At 41.5% G+C, this 21,231-nt stretch overlaps 1 protein-coding gene across 1 annotated transcript; it reads right to left on the bottom strand.

The window, feature by feature from the left end:
* Positions 1–10,089: 10,089 nt before the first annotated feature.
* Positions 10,090–20,346, bottom strand: LOC117560825 (myosin heavy chain, fast skeletal muscle-like). The gene is made up of 39 exons (XM_034237893.1): positions 20,140–20,346; positions 19,921–20,064; positions 19,682–19,838; positions 19,562–19,589; positions 19,369–19,465; positions 19,166–19,258; positions 19,014–19,077; positions 18,836–18,934; positions 18,636–18,739; positions 18,378–18,516; positions 18,147–18,265; positions 17,734–17,883; positions 17,463–17,633; positions 17,064–17,364; positions 16,883–16,947; positions 16,696–16,783; positions 16,470–16,587; positions 16,264–16,387; positions 15,691–15,827; positions 15,357–15,612; positions 15,033–15,275; positions 14,774–14,950; positions 14,550–14,695; positions 14,367–14,457; positions 13,879–14,268; positions 13,630–13,756; positions 13,422–13,540; positions 13,139–13,335; positions 12,713–12,896; positions 12,449–12,614; positions 12,218–12,342; positions 11,812–12,120; positions 11,517–11,720; positions 11,284–11,409; positions 11,028–11,198; positions 10,836–10,940; positions 10,645–10,740; positions 10,388–10,519; positions 10,090–10,188 (listed from the first exon to the last, which is right to left on the bottom strand). Exons 1-39 carry the CDS (start codon positions 20,344–20,346, stop codon positions 10,168–10,170), a joined length of 5,790 nt encoding a protein of 1,929 aa, XP_034093784.1. The 3' UTR covers positions 10,090–10,167.
* Positions 20,347–21,231: the final 885 nt, after the last annotated feature.

The raw sequence follows: 21,231 nt of genomic DNA, 5'->3' as shown, positions 1-21,231 counted from the left end.
AGCTAAAATCTTCTATCGTTTCAAAGCCTCCCTCCTTCCTTCTGTGGTGATGCATGTATAGACGGTGTGTGTGATATGTCTACCTGGGTTTATAAGGAGATCTCATTTCTACAGCAAGAGAAAGGTGATGATGAACCATCCTGGCATTTCTTCTCTGCGTTTTCCCGACCTGGATCTGATCCTGAAAAACTATGGTAAGTACTTCATATAATTATTAAATGTTGTATGTTGTGTGTTAAACAACCTCTGTGTATATATTGTATTTATTGTGTATTAGCACTATGATTCATAATGGTTTTTAAGTTTTTGGGGAGACTGTTAACTAATGTTGAAGTATTTTAGTTTATAAAGGGATGGAGTCTCACACAGTGTCTGTGAAGGTGTGTGTGTATGTGTGTGTGTGACTGTGTGATCCTGTCCTCCTCCCCCTTCCTGCCATCTTATCAGTAGAGAGAGGGGGGATGGAATTTAAAAACAGTTACCTTACACTTGTATTGTTCTCTCTAAAACACAGATTGTCAGTAAAGTTGGGGGAGACTGTCTCCCCCACCCCCCTTTCCTGCCATCTCTCTATGTTTTTTTGTTGTAATGCCCAGTAGACCGAGTGGTGGAATTAGTTTAAAAACAGTCACCTTACACTTTAGTTGTCCTCTCTAAATTAGATTTAAGGTTTTTAAAATTATTAGTGTTAATTAAGGCTATTGTTATTTTGGTTTATAAGGGGATAGGAGTTTAACTTTAAAAATGCACAGGATCATTCTAAGAAGAGTGAGAGGGCTAATGAGCCAGCACCATACTTCCTCTATGCGTTTTCTTGACCTGGATCTGATCTTGAAAAACTCTGGTAAGTACTTTTTATTTATTTATAATATCATGTAATTAGTTAATGTTGCTTGGTGTGTGTTAAACAACCTCTGTGCATCTGTTGTATTTATTTTGTAACAGCACTAGGCTCGTAATTATTTAGAAGCTTTGGGAAAGTACCCCTCTATGTACAAATAATGTGGTGTCGATTTTTAATCAAATAGTTTTTTGTTTGTGTCTCAGTTCAGGAAAGTCTGAACCAAATACGAACTGGAATATTAGAGAGGCTTAACTCTTTTGGTGGAACCCCATATGGTTTCATTCCTGTGGAAAGTGAGTATATATGTATTTAAAAACTGTATGTGTTTGTATCTAGCTTATTTTTTAAATCAAATATGTTTTTTTTTGCTGATGGTGTAAAATATCCAAAATAACGTTTTATATACTTACTCTCTTGTTAAAAGGTGATGAAGTTTGCAGCGTAAGCCAGCCATCAGTGTACCAAAACCTCCCCTCTCTGGAGTTACACATAGCCTACCTTATGCGACAAGTGCTGATCTAAGTTTGATCTTCAGTGATCCTCTCACACACCACCCCTCAGAGAGCCAGACAGACTCGTCCCCCGTGTAACGCCCCCCCTTCAACTGGTCTGATGCTAGCCCCCAACATCACTAAGGAATTCGGCTTTTTTTCTCTTGCAGATGCCCTGTTGGCACCTTTTATCCAGCTCTGCAGTCCTTTTAGCTGCCCTCCTTCAGATTTCTCTCTCTCTGCTTCAGTCTCCTCTGTCTTGAAGGCATTCTTAAGCACAGAAATGTAACATTAGGCTATGCATAACATAACCAAACGATTATTACATTAACTAATTTGAACAGTAATTCACATCATCATCTCATAACAAATAAGCTAAGGCAACTACTTGCATTCAGTGACTTGATTTTTTAAATGAAAACCAGGATATCTTTTGTTTTGCGGTCCATACCTCATTAAAATATCTAATGTTAGTAACTATTAAAGAAAAATTCTCTCACAAAGGAACTGTAAGATACACTTTTTATGTATGCAAAACCTTAAACATTTCTGAAAATAAAATACTTTATCTGAATACATTTTCTTTTAAAGGCACTTTTGAAATTATTTATTTATTATTTCAGTGGAACAATCCAGTTTTTGTTAACATCAATGCTTTTTTCTCTTTTCTCGTGTTACTAAGATACTTTTAGATACACTTTGATGTATGCAACACTTAACCAACTGGTAGAATATGAAGTACTTTGTAAGGAATTCGGTTTCTTTTAAATGGCCTAGGCAGATTTTGGCTTTTTTCTCTTGCCAAGATACTTTTAGACACACTTTGAGGTATGCAAAACCTTAAAACTAGAAAATGAAGTACATTGTCTGATTAGATTCTTTCTTAAAGACTGTTTCTCTAAAAGGCAAGTTTGTGATTTTAACACTTTCTACGGACACTCGGCAGATTTGTGTGTAATTCTCTCACAAAGGAACTGTAAGATACACTTTTTATGTATGCAAAATATTAACATTGTTGAAAATAAAATACTTTATCTGAATACATTTTCTTTTTAAAGGCACTTTTGAAATTTCTTTATTTATTATTTCAGTGGAACAATCCAGTTTTTGTTAACATCAATGCTTTTTTCTCTTTTCTCGTGTTACTAAGATACTTTTAGACACACTTTGAGGTATGCAACACTTAACAACTGGTAGAATATGAAGTACTTTGTAAGGAATTCGGTTTCTTTTTTAATGGCCTAGGCAGATTTTGGCTTTTTTTCTCTTGCCAAGATACTTTTAGACACACTTTGAGGTATACAAAACCTTAAAACTAGAAATGAAGTACATTGTCTGATTAGATTTTTTCTTAAAGACTGTGACTCTTAACACACCATCCCCCGAGAGCCAGACATACTCATCCCCTTTTCAACGCACCCCTGCAACAGCTCAGGTGTGAAACCCCCATACAGAATGTCAGTCACTGTGTAAAACTTTTATTTTCTTAAAGACTGTGATACAATCCAGTTTTTGTTAACATCAATGTTTTTTTCTCTTTTCTCGTGTTACTAAGATACTTTAAGATACACTTTGATGTACGCAACACTTAACAAAGGGGTATAATATGAAGTACTTTGTAAGGAATGGGGTTTCTTTAAGGGGTGCAAAACTTTAGAACTGGGTAAAATATTCATTAATTTGTAATGAATTGAGTTTCTTTTTTTCAACATACTATTTGTACACAATGACTTTTCATATTCTGACAAACTATACTTTTGACTTTTTCCGTAAAAATCTTGACAAACTATTTACTTATTCTTAAATTTGACTTATTGCTGCTTGGTTGGAAATGATAGATGAAAAAGCTACAACGCTTAAATAACTTTTTTTAAAACTCTCAATTCTACAGATGACTCCCCCCCATTCAACGCAATAAGGCCCACCCTCCACTCAGCAAATCATCTAAAACTAAGGACCCCACTAAGACGACCGCTGAAAACTAGCCATGGATCTGAGAAAAACCAAGACTCCCCCCGCGAGTTGCAGCCAGGAGCAGACTCCTGGACTACAATCATCACCACAATTTGCAGTAGTACTGCTGCTGATGTTACTCCTGGGGCCAAGACGTCTCTGTTTATGGACACAGTGAAATCGGAGTTGGTTCATATTCTGGAGAGGGTGAAGGCCAGAGGTGAACATGCCCGATTTTTTTCTTCAGAAACAATTACAACGCGTTAATGAAAAGACTTTGGCTCGCCAACTTCATTACTGTGATTGACCAGTCTTATTGATAAAGGCATCTGCGAGGATGAACGGAGGATCCGACACGCAGTATAACTATTGATTTTGGGTGTGGAAAAAAAAAAAAAAAATGTAAATAGGAAATTTTAAAAATAATTTAAAAAAGTGTTTTTTACATTTAAAAACTGTTGTCTTCATTATAGCAAGGGGAGCGTGTCTGATATATGTGTATTACAGTCCTTCACATGCACTGTTGTCTTCCTTATAACAGAGGTGTATAATGAAGAGTGTAAAAAAATGACTGTATGCAGTTAAAGATTTAAGACACAGTAATTTATCCTATGCATTTTTACAGTTGAACTCCTACCCCCTTTATAAACCAAAATAACAATAGCCCTTAAAGAACTTTTTAAAAAGAGTCAAACAGCGAGGGACATTATACTGGTGAAACTTTTTAAAAAGAGTCACACAGCGAGGGACATTATACTGATGAAAGAAACTCCCAATTCTACAGATGACTCCCCCCACTTAACGCAAGATAGTCCCACCCCACTCAGCAAATCATCCAAAACTAAGTACCCCACATGTTATCATGATCTAAAGGAAGTCTTTAGTAAAGCTAGGGCGAGGGCACTACCACCCCATCAGCCTTATGATTGTGCTATAGACTGTTGCCAGGATCCACGATTCCCAAGGGCCGTCTGTACTCCCTGTCAGCTCCAGAAAAGGGGTCCATGAAGGATTACATCGACACCTCACTCAAGGCAGGACTCGTCCCGACCGTCTTCCTCTCCTGCCGGAGCGGGTTCTTTCTTCGTGAAGAAAAAAAGATGGTTCCCTGCATCGATTACAGTCCACTGAATACACATCACGGTAAAAAACAGATACCCCCTCCCTCTCATTGACTCTGCTTTTGACCTATTGCAGGATCTGCTAAAGTGTTCACAAAACTGGATTTACGCAACGCTTATCATCTGGTAAGAATAAGGGAGGGGGATGAGTGGAAAACTGGATTTACTACCCCAACAGGACATTACGAGTACCTTGTAATGCCTTTCGGGTTAACTAACGCCCAGCAGTTTTCCAGGCGCTGGTCAATGATGTACTCGGGGAGTTTTTGAACGTGTTTGTCTTTGTGTATTTGGATGACATTTTAATCTTCTCTCCTGATAAGGAGACTCATGTGCAACATGTCCACCAAGTACTACAACGCCTACTGGATAATCACCTGTTCGTAAAAGCAGAGAAGTGTGAGTTCCATGCATCAACTGTCTCATTCCTGGGGTTCATAATTTCTCCTGGATAAATCCTGATGGACCCGGCAAAGGTCAGTGCAGTGACAGACTGGGCCACCCACACCAATAGGAAGAAGGTACAGCAGTTGTTGGGGTTTGCTAACTTCTACAGACGATGTATTAGGAACTTTAGCTCTGTTGCTGCTCCCCTTCATGCACTGACCTCACCAGGGGTTAATTTTGTGTGGGGCCTCAGGGCCGAGGAGGCTTTTAATGAGTTAAAAAGAAGGTTTACCACAGCTCCCATACTGACTGTTCCTGATCCTCAACGACAGTTTGTTGTGGAGGTCGATGCCTCCAATGATGGGGTGGGGGCCATTCTCTCACAGAGAGCGGCTGGGGATAATAAGATGCATCCTTGTGCCTTTTTGTCTCGCAAACTATCTCCCGCAGAGAGAAACTACGACGTCGGAAACCGAGAGCTGTTGGCAGTCAAGATGGCTCTGGAGGAGTGGAGGCACTGGCTTGAGGGGGCAGCCACAGCCGTTCTTGGTTTGGAACGACCACAAGAACCTTCAATACATCCGCAAAGCTAAGAGGTTGAACTCACGCCAGGGCCCGGTGGCAACTTTTTTTTTTAACCGTTTTGACTTTACATTGTCTTTCAGACCTGGGTCCAAGAATGGCAAACCTGACAGTCCTCTCACGCCTCCATGACCCAGAGCCCATGGCCAAGGATCCAGAGCCAATCCTTCCACTCTCCCGTGTGGTTGGGATGGTGACATGGCCTATAGTAGATCAGGTGAAACGTGTCAATGGTGAGGGGCCGAAACCTAGTGGCTGTCCATTGGACAGGCTATTCGTGCCTGAATCCATGCGGTCACAGGTTATTCATTAGTCTCACACATTACTGCTCACTTGTCATCCAGGGGTCAAGCGGACCGTATTCGTCGTTTTGGTGGCCATCTTTGGTTAAGGATGTCTCCGAATATGTGGCTGCCTGTGTAGTTTGTGCCAGGAACAAGACGTCATCAAAATCACAGATGGGACTGCTGCAGCCTCTCCCCGTTCCCAGCAGGCCCTGGTCTGACATTTCGTTGGATTTTGTCACGGGTCTTCCTCCATCCAAGGGTAACACCACTGTCCTCACTGTAGTGGACAGGTTCTCTAAGATGGTCCATTGTATTGCGATGCCAAAGTTGCCGTCAGCTAAAGAGACTGCTCAGGTGTTATTGACTCATGTTGTCCGTATTCATGGTATTCCCAGAGACATTGTGTCGGATCGAGGTCCTCAGTTTTCCTCCATGTTCTAGAAGGAGTTTTGCACCCTCCTGGGAGCGTCCGTCAGCCTCACCTCGGGTTATCATCCCCAGTCCAACGGACGGACGGAACGGCTGAATCAGGAGCTGGAGACGTGCCTGCGCTGCCTGGTTTCTCAGAACCCTGCAACCTGGAGCGAGCATCTGACATGGGTGGAGTATGCACGCAACTCTTTGCCCACCTCTGCTACCGGTCTGTCTCCCTTTCACTGTGTCTTTGGCTATCAGCCTCCTCTATTCTCAGAAACTGAGAAGGAGGTGGTGGTGCCATCTGCTCACGCCTTAGTCAGAAGATGCCACCGTGTCTGGGCTGCAGCTCGTCGGGAACTCCTGAGGAATTCGGCTCGGATGAAGACGGTGGCGGATCAACGGCAGCGGGCGGCACCTACATACAGACCGGGGCAGCGGGTGTGGTTGTCCACAAAGGATCTGCCACTCAGGGTCTTGTCAAAGAAGCTCGCTCCAAGGTTTGTGGGTCCATTTCCTGTCACTAAAATAATCATACCTGTATCTGTCCGTCTCCGTCTGCCCAGGTCACTACGGGTTCATCCAACGTTCCACGTCAGCCGAATCAAGCCGGTTCTGGACAGTCCCCTGGTTCCACCCTCCAAACCACCCCCCCCCCCCCCGTGTTGTTGATGGCGGTCCGGTGTACTCTGTCAAACGTCTCCTGTCAGTGAGAAATCGAGGCCGAGGTCGTCTATTTCTGGTTGATTGGGAGGGCTACGGTCCTGAAGAACGGTCCTGGGTCCCGTCCAGTTTTATCGTGGGCAAAGACTTAATCGAGGACTACTACAGGTGTCATCCGGAGGTCCCTGGGCCGTCAGGTGTCGTCCCTAGAGGGGAGGGTACTGTTGTGCGTAGACGGCTCTGCTAAGATTGTTCCCTAGTTTAGGTTTCATGTTATGTGTTTAGATAGGTTCCTGTTTTATTTTGATAGTCTTGTCTACCCTCATGTGTCTAAAGTACGTTTCCTGCCTTGTCTGTTTTCCCACGGTTGTGATTGTCTAATTGTCTTCACCTGGTGTTGTCTGTCTAGTATATATACTGTAGTTCTCGTCTTCCCCTGTCTCGTTGCCAGATTGTCTTGTGTGTTCCAAGCCTTCCAGCATAAGATCCTTTTGTCATTGTCCATAGAGTTATCGTCCATAGAGTTAGATTAGTGTATAGGTAGATTTAGTTTTGTTGCTTTATGTATTCAGTGTGTTATTACCTGTCTACATTAAAACACATTATTTTGATACTTTGTTTGTCTCTGCATCGTGCATTTGATTCCACGCCCTTGTACAGCCCTAACAGTTACGTCCATCGGCTCCCATACTGTTTCATCCTGTGTCCGCTCCAGTGTGTTTGGCCAAAAGGTCCTCGGGGGGGAAACAAACACTGACTAAAGAAGGTTCCGGGACGAACCAAGTGGCGAGATGGGCGTAGGGGTTTCTGTTGTAGTTGGGAATGTATGTCTATATATTATGGTCAGTTATAATGTGGGTTTTGGGGTTAAATTAATAGATGGCTATAAACCACTGATCATACATGCACAGAATATTATAGGTTATCGTTATACCCATTAGGATGACATGTGTATTTATAATGGATTACCTGTGAATGGTTTCTCCCAATAAGATCCTCTTTAAAAGAGCCAGTCTTCAGTCGGAGGAAAAGGGTGAACACCTCCATGCTGGCTGGCTGTTCTCATATGGTGGTTGTGCAATAAAGTCACTATGGTGTGCAACTCTACCTCCTCTCGGGTTTGGTTCTTTCACTGGAAATCCAGCCGCTAAAAGGGTCGCTGTCTCACACCTTTGGATTATGTAACGCTCCTGCTGTCTTCCAGACCTTCGTCAATGACATTCTAATGGCGCGTTTCCACTGCGGGCCTCGCTCGGCCTCGCTCGGTTTGGTTAGGCCTTATTAGGCCCAGCTCACTTTAATGCTGCGCTTCCATTACAGTTTAGGAACTGGGGTAGTTACTATAGTAACGCAGGGTAGGCGGAGCCGTGATGTCATCTTCAATGAGCACCACAGAAAAACAACACAGCCGTTAGCTCTTAGCACTCAGAGCTCACAGCTCTTCATATCTGTTCAGAAACTACACAAAAGTACAAACCACAGACTGCCTGTGTCATGACGAATACAGTCGCTGGTTTTATTTATGTCTGTATAGGCCGTTGTTGTGAGTGTGGACGGTCGGAGCATATATAACGTTAGCTCTTAGCCAAGCTCCATTTAGAAAACACGCATTTTAAAAGGGTTTTTTGCCTGCCGTCTGTCTGCAGACTTGTCAAAGCATTCATTCATGGTTTTTACTAACCGGTATCAGTATGTTGTTACTTCGGCATCATTTTGAAACGTGTATTACAATTAAATCACGGTCAAATATGTTCATCTTGTTGTAGTTGTAGCCCCCTTGCCAGCGATTCTCTCTCTAGTTTAGCATACTCAGCCCGACTCAGCCTGGTTGTTCCTGGCCTTAGAACCACGATTTTATGGGGCCAGAAAAACTGTGAATTAGGACCCGCTAGCCGGTACTAGGCCAAGTGGAAACGCAACCAAAATCGGGCCCCGCACAGCTCGGCACGCTTAAAGCGAGCTACCCGCTGCAGTGGAAACGCGCCATAAGAGACTTCTTGAATGTATTTGTGTATGTATATCTGGATGACATATTAATCTTTTCCCCAGACAGTCAAACCCATGTTCCACAGGTTCGTCAAGTCCTCCAGAAGCTACTGGAAAACCACCTGTACGTCAAAGCCGAGAAGTGTGAGTTTCACGCAGCCACCGTTTCTTTTCTGGGTTCCATTGTAACCGCCAACCAGGTACAGATGGACCCTTCCAAGGTTAGTGTTGTGGCTAATTGGCCCACATTAACCAACAACAAAAAGGTGCAACAGTTCATAGGGTTTGCAAACTGTTATCGAAAGTTTATCCGGAGCTTTAGCTCTGTTGCTAAACGTGAATGGCACCGCCTCGGCCATATCCTGGTCCCCCAAACACTTGAAGCAGAGGTGGTGGGGATCGGTGCCCACTATTAAGCCAGAGCACGAAGGACAGGCCCGGGTCTCTAGAAGTGATGACTCCATGAAGGTATAGATAACTCCTTCTTTCAAACGTTTTACTTTCTCTGCTTCAGTTGTTGCTCGCTCGCTGAAGAGAAAAGGAGGACAGTCAGGAGGCGTGGCCGCCTTATATACGGTGGGCTTGCGCGCGCATTCAGGTAGGCCCGACCCGAGGGGCTGGCTACGTTTATAGATATCTCAGTAGGTGAATGCTTGCATAGCATGATTGAGGGTAGTACCCATAGAGCCCAGTAGAGGGCGGAGCCTGTGTGAAATATAAATGAGTCCCATTAAGAATGCATTGAGGATTATATCTGACAATTTGGCCACCTATTCAAAATTACCAGACCGTGAGCATCAGGGAACCCCAATGAACTGATATATGTTCTTTTTTTGGGTTTTGTGTGTAAAATATGGAGATGGGAGCAATTTGTTTTTAAAGTGTACTTATTTCTGGACTGAAGAAAGATCCGGACAACATTTAACATGGGAGTCTATTGGGAGCTAGGTGGACTTTTTGACAAGTTTTTGTCTCTTCATGCCGTCTTCAAGAGGCATTTTGTTAAAAAAAAAAATCTTAATTTTTTTTTTTTTCAACGTAGGAGAGGTTTTCCTAAGTTTTTCATGAAAAATGATGTCCAAGGAGTGTTGGGTTAGGGAATTATGGCAGGTTTAAAAAACAATTTTGGGCAAATTTCAAGCTCTCCTCCACTCTGTTTTGACATCAAAGCACTCTAGCCTTAACGATCTGTGCATTACACATTAATGTTAAAATCTGAAAAAGGCCTCTCTACCTAGCTGTAAACAGCATTCACACTAATAAGAAGAAGAAAAAGAAGTAGAAGAAGATGATTAAAGAAAAGATGAACAATAGTGGAATGCTGTTGCACAGCATTCGCACAAATAAGAAGGACAATTCCATTGAAGATCAAAAACGTTTATTGTGGTATATTTCACATCATATTATATGATTAGAAACAGCCAATCAACTCAAGTGCTTTATTCAGCTGCTTCTTTTCCCTGTAAAAAAACAACAACATATAAATACATACAGTGTATACAAGCATTGACATCATACTCTGCATACATCTGAATGTTTTCTCTGTCGTTCATTTCATAAAGATTTGGGCTATATTTGTTCTGTCAGGACTTAAGTATTGCATTAAGAGATATTTAATTTAATTTTCATTCATAAAAGCTGAAATGTCTTTATAGTTACCTTGCCAGAGTCACGGGTCTTTGCTCTCAGTTTGTTGACCTGGGACTCTGCAATGTCAGCACGCTCCTCAGCCTCCTCCAGCTCATTTTGAACCTTCCTGCACTTGGACAGATGAGTATTGGCTTGTTCCTCCTGGAATAAGAGATACATAGTTTAAGGTACAGAAACCTTCAAAGACTTTAAAATATAATATAAGAATGTGATGGTAATCTTAACAATCTGACATATCTACAAAACAATGTATATATTGTCCTTACCGCCTCCTCAGCCTGCCTCTTGTAGGCCTTCACCTTCAGCTGCAATTTGTCAACCAGATCCTGCAGCCTGGCAACATTTTTCTTGTCCTCCTCAGTCTGTGCCAATTTAGATTTGCATGTTTCAATATTTTAAAAGGTTTCTATATTAGATGAATTGGTACTGTACATTTTAACTATGATAGTAACCATACCTGATAGGTGAGCTCCTTAACTCTCCTCTCATATTTGCGGACACCTTTAACAGCATCTACTCCACGTCTCTGTTCAGCCTCAACCTCTGCTTCCAGCTCACGCACCTTTTGAATAACATTAAAACATTAAGTATCCAGCTTGTTTTCAAAGGTTTATTTCAGCTATATAAATCTTAGTATGACTTTTCTTACCCTAGACTCCAGTTTCTGGAGCTGCTTCTTGCCACCCTTCATGGCCAGGTTCTCAGCCTCATCCAGACGGTGCTGCAGGTCCTTAACAGCAACCTCCAGGTTCTTCTTCATCCTCTCCAGATGAGCACTAGTATCTTGCTCCTTCTTCAGCTCCTCAGCCATCATAGCAGCCTACAGGAGACATCAAAACATGTTAATTAGAAATATCAACAAAAAATGTCCGTTAAAAGTAAGAACACATGACATTGAAACCTACATCAGTGATGGCCTTCTTGGCCTTCTCCTCTGCATTCCTTGCTTCCTGCACAGTGTCATCCACTTCACCCTGGACCTGGACCAGGTCGGTCTCAAGCTTCTTCTTGGAGTTCACAAGGCTTGTGTTCTAAAAGGTGAACATATTTAGCCTCTGAAGTCATCACATGCCTAATATTCATGTTAGTTGAAATTGTATTTGATTCTTGAATTATTGAAATGATTAGGTTTGTTCACCTGAGAGTGCAGAAGTCCAACACGCTCACTGGCATCAACCAGCTCTTGCTCAGCAATTTTGCGACTTCTCTCTGTCTGTTCCAGAGCAGCTCTAAGTTCCTCAATTTCAGCCACCATAAGACCGTTTCTACGATCCACCATAGCAGCCTGCTCCTTGAAGTCCTCCTGGGCTCTGACAGCATCATCAAGGTGCAGTTGTGCATCCTAGTGAGAAAAGGATCAGACATATATACATGAATGCCAAAATGTAGCCCAATCTACCATAGTTGGAAAATAAACTGTTCCTTTTCTATACCTTCAGCTGTGCCTGCACATTCCTGAGCTGCTTCGTGGACTCAGCAGCCTGGCGGTTGGCATGGCTGAGCTGAATCTCCATCTCATTCAGATCTCCCTCCATCTTCTTCTTGATTCTCAGGGCATCGTTTCTGCTCCTGACCTCAGAATCCAGAGTGCTCTGCATGGAGTCAGTCACTCTCTGGCTGTTCCTCTTGATCTGTTCCATCTCTTCATCTTTCTCTGCCAGCTTCCTGTCCACCTCACCCTTAATCTGGTTGAGCTCCAGCTGGACACGCAGGATCTTAGACTCTTCATGTTCCAGAGTTCCCTAATGAAATCAAACAATGAAACACTCATCTTTGCCTTCAAACACTGATATATTTATCAATGATTTGTAATGTTATGAACTCCCAGGAAATAAATACCTCAGCCTCTTCAAGAGCTGTCTGGATCTCAGTCTTCTCTGTTTCCACCTGCTTCTTGGTCTTCTCCAGCTCATGGATGCTCTTGCCAGTCTCACCAATCTGTTCAGTCAGATCTGAGATCTCCTCTGCAGAAAGATACATGGGGTTTATCATATTGTTGAGCCTTAAATGGTAAAATATCAACAAAATGTCCAACTCATGTTGAACTCTGTGACATTATGTAGAACTCACGTTGCAGATTCTTGTTTTCACGCTTCATGGTCTCCAGATGATCAAGAGCCTCCTCATAAGAGTTCTTCATCTTGAACAGTTCAGTGCTGAGAGAACGAGCCTCCTTCTGTGCTCCCTCAAGCTCTGCCTGACCCTCCTCGTACTTCTGCTTCCACTCTGCCAACACCTGAATAATACAATTCATACAGTTTATTTGGTTATGTTAAAGTCTCATATTCATGTCATTGTTTGTGTGTTTTGACCAAACACAGTACATTGCGTTACCTTGTCAAAGTTCCTCTGCTTTTTGTCCAGGTTGGCAGCAAGGCCATTGGCCCTCTCCACATCAATCATGAGGTCCTCCACCTCACTCTGGAGCCTCTGTTTGGTTTTCTCAAGAGAAGCACACTTGGAATTCACTGCCTCAATCTGTTCCTCAGCCTCCTGAAGGCGCTGGGCAAGCTTTTTCCTGTTTGAAAATTGAGGTATTTGTGGCTCAGTTAAACTCATAAAGTTACAAGTTATTTTTTTGTTATATTTGCATAACTGAAACAATTAATTACCATATTAATTAATCTCAATGATTGGCCTCAAAGTAAGAAGCTATACACATTTTAAAATACTAATGTTATTACCAGCAATTCAGGAATCAGTAGAGTTTTTGCTAAAATGCTACACTTCTGGCCATTTAACAGTTGGAATGTCACTCACTTGGATTCCTCAAGCTCCTCAGTGCGCTGGATAGCATCAGTTTCATACTTCGATCTCCACTGAGCCACCTCACTGTTGGCCTTGGACATTCCACGCTGCAGCTCAGCCTTGGCCTCCTGCTCCTCTTCAAACTGCTCCCTCAGCAGATCACAGTCATGGCGGGCTGATTGCAGGCCATGGGCCAGAGCATTCTTGGCCTGTTGTAAGAAATATTATTAACATTACACAATTTCTAAATGACAAACAAATCATACAAATATATACTATCTTAATGGTTTCTTACCTTAACCTCCTCCTCAATCTGTCTCTTCAATTCATCAATCTGCTGTGTGGAGGCCTGCTTGCCTCTGGTCAACTGAGAGACAAGAGCTTCCTTCTCTTCAACTTGACGGCTGAACTCACCTTGTGTGAAAAATATTATAATATGTTAGTTTGTGTTACGTTTCTCAATCATATACTCCACAGATGGTTCACCAAAAACATGTAGATACCATTTTCTGTCAGGAGACGTGCTTTCTGTGAACTTGTGTCATTGATTTGGTGGACGTTTTCATCATTCTTGGTCTTCAGTTCGCTAAGTTGGTCCTCAAGAGTACGGCACATCTTTTCAAGATTTCCCTAATGAGGAAAAATAAACAAAATCGGTGATCAGATTTTATTAACAAAATAATTTACATGATGTACTATATTCATATTGGTAACATATAATATAATAAAAAAAGCATGTATTGCTAGTGTACCTTTGCCTTAGCAACATTCTCCATGTTGCTAGAGAGGTCATCAATCTCCATCTTGTATTCACTCTTTTCCTTCTCAAGCTTCTGCTTGACACGCTGGAGGTTGTCAATCTGCTCTCCCAGCTCAGCAACACTGTCAGCCTGCTTCTTGCGAAGGGCAGAAGCAGTTGCTTCGTGCTGCAGAGTGGACTCCTCAAGATCACGACGGAGCTTCTGGAACTCAGCCTCACGCTTCTTGTTCATCTCAATCTGAGAAGCGGTGGCACCTCCAGCCTCCTCCAGCCTCTCACTGATCTCCTCAAGTTCCCTGGAGAGGTCAGCTCTCTGCTTCTCAACCTTGGCACGAGCTGCACGCTCAGCCTCAATCTCCTCTTCCAGTTCCTCAATACGAGCCTGTTGAATGTAGATGTTTTCTCTTTTAGCAATCATTCACTTTATTACACATAATAGTAAATGTATGTAGTATTGTTAAGTGTAACACAATATCTCACCTGGAGCTCCTTGATCTTCTTCTGGAGCTGAGCACCCAGAGACTGCTCATCTTCAATCTTGCTAAGGAGCTGACTGCATTCAAAGTCCTTCCTGTGAACAAAATTGATAAAGTCCATTGAGTTCATGCAATTGAACACTTCTTTAAAAAAATGTATGTTGTTTAAACAGAAAAACTAAGCTACTTTTTGATTTTCTCATCAGACTGCTGCTTGTCATTCTCAAGATCCATGACGGATTCCTGGGACAGTTTGAGATCACCCTCAAGCTTTCTCTTAGTTCTCTCCAGGTCCATACGCAGCTTCTTCTCTTGCTCCAGAGAACCCTCAAGCTAAACAAAGGTATACATTTTTAATTATCATGTTCAAGAATAATCTTGCTTTGCCAAATCAAGTGACTGTAAACTTACATCATCCACTTGCTGCTCAAGCTTGGTCTTGGCCTTGGTCAGAGTGTTGACTTTGTCTTCCTCTGCCTGCAGGTCATCAAGAGTCTGCTGATGAGACTCCTGAAGGGCTTTCTTTTCCTTGGTCAGCTTAGCAACGCTCTCATCCTGAGAGGCCATCTCCTCGGTCAGGTTCTTCACCTAAGTGTGCAAGAAAGATGTTGTTAATACAAATAAATAATTATAATCTCACTACCTAATGGACAGATCGTTGATTACAAACCTTGTTCTCAGTGGCATGTTTCTCCTTTTCCACTTTGGCCAAGGTAAGCTCCAGGTCATCAATATCCTTCTTGAGCTCAGAGCATTCATCCTCCAGCTTTCTCTTCTTGGCAGTGAGCTCAGCATTCATTTCCTCTTCATCCTCCAGTCTCTCAGTTGTCTCTTTGAGTTTGGCCTCCATCTGAATCTTACTCTTGATGAGTCCCTCACATCTCTCCTCAGCATCAGTGAGATTGTCTCCTTCCTAGACCATTTTCATAAAAATACATGTTAGCTCATATTCACAAACATGAAAAAGCACATTTGTCTGTTGACGTTTACTTACAGATGCTACTTGCAGAGCCAGATCAGTCTTCTCCCGCAGAAGGGAAACCATCTTCTCCTCCAGTTCCTTCTTCTTGGCCAGGGCAGCAGCCAGGTCAGTTTTCATTTTTTCATAGTTCTCCTTCATATTTGCCAGCTCCTTCTCAGTTTCAGCACTCTGCAGCAGAGGCTTAATCTTGTAGTAGACCTTCATCCATGGCCAGTGTTTGACATTCATGAAGGAGCGCACGTTGTACTGGATGGTGTATATGGCTTCCCTGCATAGAGAAATTGGTTTTAGACAATATCTATTTTTTCTTTACACCATTGATCAGAATTAGCAATTTCCAACGTGCCTCCTTTCTGTCATCTTCACAAACTCCTTTCTCATGACGTAACCACGGGCCAAAGCCTGAGTCATGGTGACCAGAGAGGCCAGTTTTTCGTCTCTCATCTCCTCAAGGGTACCCAGCAGGCCAGCCTTGAAGAACACCTGAACAAACAGAAACAACAAATGTTTTCAGAATCAGAATACCTTTTTTCGAGGAGGGGAAATATAAATGTCTTTCAGTAAATACATGATGAATTCAAGTAATGAACACTTGAAACACTGTATAACAAGCAAGCAAACAAACAAAATGAAATATGTGACTCCTATTTACATGATGGTTTCTGGTTGGATGGAATGGTTTTAAGGCCAAGTCTTAATTACTTGTTTCATCATAATCAAGGAAGTATTGTTTTTTTATTTTTTTTATTTGCCGGGATGGAAAAACAGAGGCTACCAGAGTTGACCTCCTGATGTAGTTTCATTAATTACATGTATAATACATACTACCGTAGTCACAGTAACATCCAACAAATACACTGTACAGCGTCTTTGGTAAATATTCATTAGCTCAGTTATGAAGTAAGTGTAAAGTACTTACCTTGGTGTGTCCAAATTTATATTCATCCTGAGGAACATCAATTGACCCAAGCAGCTTCTCTGAAGCCTTCTTGTTGTCCATGAACTGACCGTCAGGGATGACACCGGCATTCAACACCTTGTATCTATATGAAATAGTTTATTGTCAGGAGGAGCATTACATTGTAATAATGAGAGGTTAAAATTCTATGTATAAAAACATTATACCTCTGCTTGAAGTCAGCATAGAGGATCCTGCTGGGGAAACCTTTTCTGCAGATTCTAATACCCTCCAGGACACCATTACACCTGAGCTGGTGGATAACCAGGAAGTTCTCCATAAGACCTGTACAACATTTTTTTATATTTAATTATTTGAATAAATAGTAGGATTTTTGTTGATGCAGCACAGAATTAAAAACCAAACCAGTCATCAATACTGTTGTATATGTACCTGGAGTCTTTGACTCATTGGGAATCAGACAGCGCACAAAGTGAGGATGGGTGGCCCTCAAGTTCGTCATCAGCTTGCCCAAGTTCTCCTGTAATCCATAATGGTGTCTCATGTCATGAAATGCCACAATTGGGAGTTTTGGTTTAAACAGAGATCTATTAGTTATGTTTGCTTTGAGAAAGCTTACCCTGAACTGTGAGGACACAGTCTGCATAGAACCACCCTTCTTCTTGCCTCCCTTCTTAGTAGCATCTGTTGATGTTTTGTTAGAATGTCATGAAATTAGCATAAACAAGTAATAGTTGATGAGTTAAAATAAAACAATATTACAAATATACATTTGATCTTTACTGTAGTTACTATCTTACCCTCAACTACTGGAGGATACAGCGAAACCAGCAGTTTCACTGAGGATTTCTGGTACAGCTGAATGACAGAGTCATTCAGGGGATCCTTGTTCTTGTCCAGCCAGCCAGTGATGTTGTAGTCCACGGTACCAGCATAGTGCACCAGGGAGAAGTGGGCCTCAGCCTTGCCCTTTGTGGGCTTTGGCTTCTCAAATGCTCTGTTTTTGCCAAGATGCTGGTCATACAGCTTGTTCTTGAAGGATGTGTCTGAGGCCTTGGGGAACATGCACTCCTCTTCAAGGATGGAGAAGATGCCCATGGGCTTGAAAAGGTTGAAAGAGGTATATAATTTAGTGATACATTATAACAAATAAAAAAACAGTTACATATGATGTATGATATAATAAATGAAGTGGTTACCCTTTCAATCAGCTCAATGCAGGCAGCCAAGTCCATACCAAAGTCAATGAACTCCCAGATAATACCCTCCTTCTTGTACTCCTCTTGCTCCAGGACGAACATGGTGTGGTTGAAGAACTGTTGCAGTTTCTCATTTGTGAAGTTGATGCACAGCTGCTCCAATGTATTGAACTGCAAAAGGACATATCATCTTCATAATCTCTTACAAGGCAATAAGAACTATTATTTATTGAAAAGTATCAACTGCTAAATTGTACAAACTCTGGCTTACATCAAAGATTTCAAAGCCAGCAATATCCAGCACACCAATGTAGAACTGTCTAGCTTGTTTGGTGTCCAACATATTGTTGATACGGATGACCATCCACAAGAACATCCTCTCATAGATAGACTTGGCCAGGGCAGGCACTGAGTTCATGACCTTAAAGAAAAAAAGTGATGTGATTTCATTTTTGACATATACAACTGGTATATTATATTATTTTCAAGATACATGCCACTAAAATTCCAAAACTAAACTAAAATGTAATCAAAGATCGCCCTTGAACTTAGTATTCAATTAGAACTCATTGACAGAAGTACAGAAAATGCCAACTGACATTGCATATATTTTTCCTAATGAAATCTGTACTACATTTTTGTTTATAAACAGTAGAAGGTTCGATATTGACCATCATTGTTTACCTGAGGCACAGTCTGTCCCTTGGTGACATACTCATTTCCGACCTTCACTCTAGGATAGCACAGACCCTTCAGCATGTCAGCGGAGTTCAGACCCAGCAAATAAGCAACCTTGTCAGCATCTGAAAATAATTCAGAAATGTCCATCATAATTTGTGAAGAACACAACGTTATCAAGAAATGTATCAATGTTGTTGCCAAGCTCTAAGCTTTGAGCTAAGATGAAATACTCACCCTCTGTGCCATCATTCTCAGCCTGCTCCTCACGCTGCTTTTGCTTGAACTTCATGTTACCATGGTGAAGCACAGCACCGGTCATCTTGTAAATGCTCATCTTCTCTTCATTAGTGAAGCCCAGGATATCAATAGCATTCTGATGCCAAAAGACACAAAAAACATAATTGTTCAAGCAAAAGTTCTTAAAATAGTTGTAATGATGTTGCATTTATTTCACAAAGTCTATTTAAATATGTTGAATTGAAAATTACTCACATCCGTGGCTTCCAGCTCCAGTTTGTCATCAATGCTGGCCACAACGATCTTACCCATGCTACACATGGGGAAGTCGTAGGGGTTGGTTGTGAGGAGTGCCAGTTCTAGAATCCAAAAAAAATAAACATGTCAGTAGATATTTTTTATAAATGTAAAACTCTAATAAGGTTGAAATAATTGCTATATCTAATTCTCCTTACCAAGGAGCTCTGGCTTGTGGCCGGTCATCATCTGGTAGAAGATATGGTAGCCTCTCTCTTCTTCAAGCTGGAATGTCACTCTAGACTTCTCCAGCAGATCTACAAGTTTTGATCATGTCAGTGCCAGGCTAAATCTTACTTACAGTAGTTTGTATACACTATAAGGATTGTTACTTACAAGTCTCAATATCAGCACTAGCCAGTTTGCCAGCTGTGTTGAAATGGATTCTGATGAATTTACCCTGTTTGAAATAACATAATCATTAATGTCCCTCCACATGTGCAATCTAACAATGCTTCTCTCGTGTGTAGAAACTGTTCCATACTTACAAAACGAGAAGAGTTGTCATTCCTCACAGTTTTGGCGTTACCATAAGACTCAAGCAATGGATTGGCTGCAATAATCTGATCCTCAAGTGACCCCTAAAATCCAGATTAAGAATAGCTGTCAGGAAACAACTTCATTTGTTCATCCCTGAAAAAACTTCTAAAAATAAAGAATCCTGAATCGTCATCATCATAGAGTAACATACCTTTGATTCGTCTCTCTTGGGTCCAGAAACTGAGATTGTTGCAAAGTACTGGATGACACGCTTGGTGTTCACAGTCTTTCCAGCACCAGATTCTCCACTAGGTAGAGACAGAGATTATTAAGAACTTGACCAATATGTTTGAATAATCTTAACTTAAACTAAATTGGCACAATTGTTAATGTTACAAACTTACGTGATCAAGACAGACTGGTTTTCCCTATCTGTAAAAGTAAAAAAAACATAAACCAATCAAGTACATGTTAAAAACTGAAACCCTATACTGATACGTTTTAAATGAGTGGTAATGACTTACCAGTAGCCATGAACTGATAAGCGTTGTCAGAGACAGAGAAGATGTGGGGTGGAGCCTCCATACGCTTCTTGCCTCTGTAGGCACTTACACATTCAGTATCGTATACTGGGAGCCACTTGTAGGGGTTCACAGTGGCACAGAACAACCCAGAGTAGGTCTAAAATATATCACAGAGAATTTAAATGTAACTTCATGTTTCCAGCAAACATTTTTCAGTCTCATTAGGCAATTAGTCTTACGTAGATCATCCATGCTGCATAACGCTCTTTGAGGTTATACAGCACAGAGGCTTCATTGAGATGGGTCATCATGGCCATGTCCTCAATCTTGTCATACTTGGGAGGGTTCAATGGGAAGACCTCCTCTTCTTTCACTACCCTCTCCTAGAACAGGAAATGTGTTACAATGACAAAGGATCAAATTGAATTCCTTGTACACACTGGTTTAATGATACGAACCTCCTCAGTGTCCAGTACTTTGACAGTGACTTTGCCACCATCTTTCTTGAGGATTGTTGCCTTCAAGTACAGCTCCTTGACATCAGACACAAAGCAAGCACTCTTTGCATCAAATGGTGCGCTTTGAGCCTCAAGTCTTTCCCTCTCTGGCTTACGAAGGTATATGGCAGCCTTGCCATACAAGGCCATCTCCGCGTCGGTACTCATGGTGGCAGTTTATTTCTGTGAAGTACACACAAGTAAGATAAATCTTATTAATCTTACTTATTTTAATGTTTTCAATCCATTTGATTCAACAGCCCAGAATGTCTGTCATCAAAGAAAAATAAACATATCCCCATTAAATTGAATTATCCTTGAAATTGAAATGGAAGGATTCAAATCAAATTCTCGTTAAATCGTCACACAAATGTGCACAGCACCGCACTCAGTGAAATGTAGTCTTTGAATTTAACCCATCCTAGTATTAGAAGCAGTGGGCAGCTACTATACAGGTCCCAGGAAGCAGTGTGGGGGTCAGCTGCTTTGCTCTCAGAGGTAAGAAGTAAACTGAAATGTGGATTGGTAACTGTCCACACTTCAATTATTTTCCTGTGTACCAGAACACATTCCAGTATGGAGTTAAAAGTAATTAGCTCATTAAAACTTTTTTCTAACTTAGATTGACGGAATAAATATATTTGCAAATGTAATGTAGTATATATACCTGTTCCACTCTTATTGAAAAGTCAGAAATATTCCACAATCCTGTTGAGAAGATATCATATTGGTTTTAAATCAATTGGTTTTGATAATGATAATTTTTTACAATGAATTTATATTTCAAACAAATTGAGCAAATACAGAATAAATTGAAATGCTATACAGCAGAAGATAAGCCTACCACAAGCTGAAGTCTCCAAAGGCCTTCCACCACACCGTCCTCTGTCCTGTTGGGGCCCCCTTATATACGATCTGGCTTGCTTACAATGTGAGGTTAAATATGGGCCCTTGCCAAATATGGTGTGGAAAACAGGAATTTTTTGGATTTCATCCAATAGAGCTAGTAACTCAGTCTCTTAGGCGCGGTTCCAGAAAAAAATTATGACTTGG

Source organism: Gymnodraco acuticeps, unplaced genomic scaffold, assembly GCF_902827175.1.
Source record: "Gymnodraco acuticeps unplaced genomic scaffold, fGymAcu1.1, whole genome shotgun sequence".
Lineage (NCBI taxonomy): Eukaryota > Metazoa > Chordata > Actinopteri > Perciformes > Bathydraconidae > Gymnodraco > Gymnodraco acuticeps.
Note: the sequence above shows the minus strand (reverse complement) of the source record. Positions and strands in the feature narration are given on the sequence as shown.